This window comes from Salvelinus sp. IW2-2015, unplaced genomic scaffold, assembly GCF_002910315.2.
Source record: "Salvelinus sp. IW2-2015 unplaced genomic scaffold, ASM291031v2 Un_scaffold16647, whole genome shotgun sequence".
NCBI classification, from domain to species: Eukaryota; Metazoa; Chordata; class Actinopteri; order Salmoniformes; family Salmonidae; genus Salvelinus; species Salvelinus sp. IW2-2015.
In genome coordinates, this window is record NW_019957689.1 from 99,367 (window position 1) to 106,245 (window position 6,879).

Here is a 6,879-nt window from a genome sequence, read left to right on the forward strand (position 1 = left end):
CACACCACCACCATGCGAACCACACATGTGGAGATCAACCGTTCCCCCTCTCCGTGTCTTACAAAGACAGTGGTTGGAACCAAAAATCTCAAATTTGGACTCGTCAGACCAAAGGACGGATTTCCACTGGTCTAATGTCCATTGCTGGTGTTTCTTGTCCCAAGCAAGTCTCCTATTATTGGTTTCTTTGCAACAATTTGTCCATGAAGGCCTGATTTGCACAGTCTCCTCTAAACAGTTAATGTTATCTGTTACTTTAATTTATTTGGGCTGCAATCTGAGGTGCAGTTAATTTCTGAGGCTGGTAACTAATTAACTTATCCTCTGTAGCAGATGTAACTCTGGGTCTTCCTTTCCTGTGGTGATCCTCAGAGACAGTTTCATCATAGTGCTTGATGGTTTTTGCGACTGCACTTGAAGAAACGATGGACTGTCGTTTCTCTTTGCTTATTTGAGCTGCTCTGCCATTATTTGGACTTTTACCAAATAGCGCTATTCTGTATACCACCTCTACCATGTCACAACACAACTGATTGACTCATGCATTAAGAAGGAAAGAAATTCCACAAATAAACTTTCAAAAAGGCACTTAATTGAAATGCATTCCAGGTGTCTACCTTAAGAAGCTGGTTGAGAGAATACCAAGCATGTATTAAAGCTGTCAAGGCAAATGGTGGCTGCTTTGAAGAATCTCATATTTTGATTTGTTTAACACTGTTACTACATGATTCCATATTTGTTATTTCATATTTTTGATGTCTTCACTATTCTACAATGTAGAAAATAAAGATAAAGAACAAATCTGGAATGAGTAGGTGTGTCCAAACTTTTGACTGGTACTGTACATTCTACATGTAGAAAGAATCACAGGAAGACGACCACTGTGCATATAAAGATTACCCTTGGAATGTCTTGCCTCGTGGGATTGAATGACTCAACCGATTGGAAGGCGCAAAATACGCCTATTAATGTCGTAATATTGTGTTATTCAGAAGTAGGAAACTCGGACTTGATAAATGGCTGTAGTTCTACACGTGTTGCATTCAACCCATACCTCTGGTTCAACGACTTAACGTTAGTGTTTAACTAGATAGCAGCTCAATCATTTCAGAGTTCTGACTAGGTGATCAACCCAGCACATCACACAATATTTAGGGGATTCCTAGTAATTGGATGTGCTGGCCAATGGTAGTTGATTTTGTAGGTACACTACCCAATCCATGGGGTTATAGAGGACGGTGGGCGGGCCTAAATGTGCACCGGAAGGTTGTGGAACTTTGCCGGTGTGTAGCTAGAATTACTGCTGAACACGCACGAACAGTCAACGTGAGTAGCTCGCTAACACATTTGAAGGATAGTTGCATGAAACGGACAACTGTAAAACTTATGTCTTTATTACAGAAAGCTGATGGTGTTACAGTTTTGTCTGAGGCATGTACGGTGCTGCAATTGTTATCGCTAGCAACATTAGCACGCTAACGTTAGCTCAGTCAGTGACTGTCAGTCAAGTCGACCAGATCTCAGAGCATTTCGTATTTTTCTGTACGTAAATCCGAGATACTCCATTAAGTATGATACAGTATCTTACGTTTGGTATGGTTGCATAAGACAGATGGTTACTTAAGGCCAAAACGAAATGTGATTGTGGTTGGTATGGGTGGGCATATGCTATCCAGCTAACGTCACGTTTATGGCTTAAATACCCTTTGACCTTGACCTAGCTGTGCTAGTCTTTGTCCCAGTTAATGCATAGAGTTGGATAACTAGCCACTAGCTAGAAACTATTTACATAACATCAAGTATCTCATCCCATCCCTCTCTCATTCTGCTTCAGCATGGGCAATGTGTTGGCTGCCAGCTCCCCCGCTCCCCCCTCTGCCCCAGGCAGTGGTGTTGTCCAGGGGGGCCCTGGGTTGGTGTCAGTCCCCCCAGGGTTCTCCATGCCCTCCGTCCCTCCCCCCTCTGTCCCCGGACAGCCAGCAGGTGAGACGGGGAGCCCCCTCCCCAACCCTGGTACCTATGAGGAGTGTCATCGCAAGTGCAAAGGTAAGGATCATACACAGTCATGTCATGCAGTATGTCATCAGAGTTGTACAGGTGCATCCTTCCTGTTCAAATAGGCTGGGCATTGACATGGCAGATTTTATGCTCTATCATTTATTTGAGAGGTGTGTTTTTCCTCAGATTATTATTTTTTTGATCCCATATTTTAGATTGTGCTCAAATAAAACATTGTTTGCATTGAACAGTTTCTGTTCTGACCATAGACTTGGACTACTCTAGTGCCCAAAAGACAGTTTTAGCAAGGGCAGCACCATTGAGGACTTAAACCATTTTGAAATCAACTGGGTGGGACTTGCTATTTGTAAAGGAAGGATCACATAATTCCTTCCAGGTCATCAGGAGGGATCAGCCAATGAATTATACGTGTGAGCAAACATTCCATTACTGCAGGTGGCAGTAAATCGCCAACCTTTCTTTTATACCTGTTCAAACAACTCACTCCATGTGGCAGATTGCACCCTTTCAGTTTGTTTACCAACTCAGAGTTAGTAGAAGATGAAAATTCACTACTTCCAAATGGAGGCGACCTTGCTCTCAGACGCCATAATGGAACCGATACAAAGTTGTGTTCTCTAACTATCTCTGTGGTTCTAACGCCATTTCAGAGGTGTTCCCCATCCAGTTGGAAGGAGTGCGACTGGTGGTCAACAAGGGCCTGAGTAATCACTTCCAGGTCAGTTGTGGAGCTAGAGGAATATATATTCTAGATGCAGCCAGTAAATTAAAGCCAGCGTTAGTATGCATTCTGTGCGAGCTATTATACAATGAAAAGGAACTATCTAACCCTCAAGGCTGTAAAGCTCAAGGTGGTGATTGTCCTATTTCATATGGATCAGAATACTATATTGTTTGCCACTTTACTGGATGTCTGCTGTATCTGTTCTACAGGTCAGTCATACAGTCACTCTCAGCACCTTGGCTGAATCTGGCTACCGGTTTGGTGCCACCTACGTGGGCACTCAACAGACAGGACCTGCTGAGGTAAACTAACTGTCACTAGTCTGGTCTGGAAATGGTCTCTCAGCCACTTTACCCTAATATTATTATACTCTAATAATATTGTTGTTTCATGTGTTGAACCCCCCCAGTCCTTCCCAGTCATGGTGGGAGACATGGACAACACCGGTAGTCTGAACGCCCAGGTTATCCACCAGCTCACCAGCGCTGTGCGCTCCAAAATAGCCATCCAGGTACGTCATTGTGAAGAACGGGGAAAGCCACACCAGGATCAGGAAGTTTATGTACACTACCATTCAAAAGTTTGGGGTCACTTAGAAATGTCCTTGTTTTTGAAAGGAGAGCGAATGTTTTGTCCTTTAAAATGACATCAAATTGATCAGAAATAAATTGTAGACATTGTTAAAACCTCTACGGACCACCCATCCCGGATCCGGGATCATTTTCATCAGAAACGCTGACTAGCATAGCGCCACAGGGATATAATATAATTTCATGAAATCACAAGTCCAATACAGCAAATGAAAGATAAACATCTTGTGAATCCAGCCAACATGTCTGATTTTTAAAATGTTTTACAGCGAAAACACAACGTATATTTATGTTACCTCACCACAATAGCCCAAAACACAACGACATTTTTTCACCGTAAAGATAGCTTTCAGAAAACCCACAAATAGAGATAAAATGAATCACTAACCTTTGAACAACTTGATCAGATGACAGTCTTATGACATCATGTTATACAATACATTTATGTTTTGTTCGAAAATGTGCATATTTATAGCTACAAATCGTGGTTTTACATTGCCGCCATGGTCACAAATGGCACCAAAATGTCCAGAGAAATTTTAGACAGCCACGTAATCTAACAGAAAAACTCATAAACTTTGCTGAAAAATACATGTTGTACATATAATTAAAGATAGCGGTTGCATTAAGAACCAGTGTATGTTAGATTAAAAAAATAATAATAATAACTTTAGTAAAAAGCACAGCGTGCAATAATCTGAGACAGCGCTCAGCCCTTCTCCGCCATGTTGGAGTCAAGAGTCAACAAAAATATGAAATAACATCATAAATATTCCCTTGCCTTTGATGAACTTTCATCAGAATGCAGTGCCAGGAATCCTAGTTCCACAATAAATCGTTGTTTAGTTTCCATGCGAGAAATTGCCAAGAAACTAAAGATCTCGTACAATGCTGTGTACTACTCCCTTCAAAGAACAGTGCAAACTGTCTCTAACCAGAATAGAACGAGTGGGAAGCCCCGGTGCACAACTGAGCAAGAGGACAAGTACATTAGAATGTCTAGTTTGAGAAACAGATGCCTCACAAGTCCTCAACTGGCGCTTCATTAAATAGTACCCGCAAAACCAGTCTCAAAGCAGTCTCAAACTAGACACTAATGTACTTGTCCTCTTGCTCAGTTGTGCACCGGGGCCTCCCACTCTTTCTATTCTGGTTAGGGCCAGTTTGTGCTGTTCTGTGAAGGGAGTAGTACACAGCGTTGTACGAGATCTTCAGTTTCTTTGCAATTTCTTGCATGGAATAGCCTTAATTTCTCAGAACAAGAATAGATGGACGAGTTTCAGAAGAAAGTGCTTTATTTCTAGCCATTTTGAGCCTGTAATCGAAGCCACAAATGCTGATGCTCCAGATACTCAACTAGTCTAAAGGCCAGTTTTATTGCTTCTTTAATCAGGACAAGTTTTCTAATGATCAATTAGCCTTTTAAAATGATACACTTGGATTAGCTAACACAACATGCCATTGGAACACAGGAGTGATGGTTGCTGATAATTGGCCTCTGTACGCCTATGTAGATATTCCATTAAATATCAGCCATTTCCAGCTACAATAGTCATTTACAACATTAACAATGTCTACACTGTATTTCTGATCAATTTTGTTATTTTAATTTCAAAAACATGGACATTTCTAAGTGACCCCAAACTTTTGAACGGTAGTGTATATTCAACTTACTGTTTATTCATCTGTACATTTCCAATAATGCGTTTGTTCTTTCAACAGACTCAGCAGCACAAGTTTGTGAACTGGCAGTGTGACCTGGAGTACCGCGGTGACGACTTCACATCTGCTGTTACCCTGGGCAACCCAGACGTCCTCCTCGGCTCTGGTAGGATTGTTTTCTCATCAAAGACTTCACTGGTGGTCCATGATGCTGCAAAACGACCCATCTCTCCTACAAGCACATTTGTGTGGAAGCTTCATCACTTACAGCAATAATGTTCTTGTTACCCAGCCTTTTGATCACACGTTATGATGGCCTCTGTAAACGGGCTGGTTATTATTCAGACATGAGTCCTTTTCTTGTGCTCTACTGTAACATCTATGATGACTGATGAAGATGTTGCTGTCCTCAGGTATTATCGTGGCTCACTACCTCCAGTCCATCAGTCCAGCCCTGGCGTTGGGAGGAGAGCTGGTCTACCACCGGAGGCCTGGAGAGGAGGGAGCAGTCACCTCTCTAATGGGCAGATACACAGGTGAGACCCACTCTGACCCGCATCACCTTCTGTTAGAGCCAGGAGTTTTACTGGTCAGGTCACTGAGATTAATATTCTTCTTGTTTTTACTCCAGGCAATAATTATGTTGCCACATTGACTCTTGGAGGTGCTGGTGCTCATGCAACGTACTACCACAGAGCCAATGACCAGGTACCCAAACTAAGCTATCCTATCACCTCTACCTTGCCCCCAGTCTAGGCCACACAACTCCTCAAGCTTTAGTGTGGATCACTGTGCAAAATAGTTGAGAATCCACTGGTAACCTACCATCTCTAGACCACGACTACAGGCACAGTACCATCCCTCGCCTATGAGTTGTGCTTAGTTGAAAGTTTGACCATGCTAATGGACCACTCCTTTTCTGACATGGAGGTGTTAGCCCACTGAAATACTTGAGGCTATGTAGCACCACAGTGCTAGGTCTGTTTATGAGACCATCTTGTTGTCCTACTACCAACTCAGCTGCAGCTGGGGGTGGAGTTTGAGGGCAGCATGCGGACGCAGGAGACCTCAGTATCGTTTGGGTACCAGCTGGACCTCCCTAAAGCCAACCTGCTCTTTAAAGGTAAGCAACTGTCTGTCCCTCTACAGCACAGCTATTCAGTCAGACCTCTAGGGTTAATTGATCCATTTAATGTCATTGATTGGCCAGAGTTCATCCACCTGCTGTCCCAGGTCTGAATTATTTCCTGATCAGTCCCTCCCTCCCCTCCATCCCTGTCTCCAGGTTCGGTAGACAGTAACTGGGTGGTGGGGGCGGTCCTGGAGAAGAAGCTGCTGCCCCTGCCTCTCTCCTTGGCCCTGGGAGCCTTCCTTAACCAAAAGAAGAACACGTTCCAGTGTGGCGTCAACGTCACCGTCGGCTAGACCTCCTCCAGCCGCCTCCGACACACTGGGCCATGCTTGGACCAGCACTTGTCATGTATGTATCTACTGGATTCAGAGACTCTCCTATACTGTGAATTGTGGGGCAGAGAGTTACTCTATGCCAGGCCTACATATTGTAGCACAAGTCTATTTCCTTCCAATGAAAACCTCATACATTTGGCAATTTTCAAACTATACATTCTTTAGGAAAGGGGAAAAAAGCTATATTTTACTATTAACGAATATACAATTACCAAACTTAAGAAGCATTTTGATTACATTATCTTGGTCCTAGAGTCATGAAATGTTCAGAGTACACTGAGTGCAGTTACTGCTTTTAATACATGTAACAAACATTGGCAGAAATGGAGTTGAGGTTTTCACCAGACCGTGATGAAATGTATTTAGAATCATAAATAAACAACTTTTGTATTTTTGGCTTTTGATGACGTTAAAGAC

At 42.8% G+C, this 6,879-nt stretch overlaps 1 protein-coding gene across 1 annotated transcript; it reads left to right on the top strand.

The window, feature by feature from the left end:
- Positions 1-1,243: 1,243 nt before the first annotated feature.
- On the top strand, positions 1,244-6,852 carry LOC112081009 (mitochondrial import receptor subunit TOM40 homolog). The gene is made up of 10 exons (XM_024146960.2): positions 1,244-1,326; positions 1,835-2,046; positions 2,670-2,737; positions 2,953-3,045; positions 3,153-3,254; positions 5,056-5,161; positions 5,409-5,531; positions 5,627-5,703; positions 6,016-6,118; positions 6,281-6,852. The coding sequence occupies exons 2-10, from the start codon at positions 1,836-1,838 to the stop codon at positions 6,418-6,420; spliced, it is 1,023 nt and encodes a 340-aa protein (XP_024002728.1). The 5' UTR covers positions 1,244-1,326; position 1,835; the 3' UTR covers positions 6,421-6,852.
- Positions 6,853-6,879: the final 27 nt, after the last annotated feature.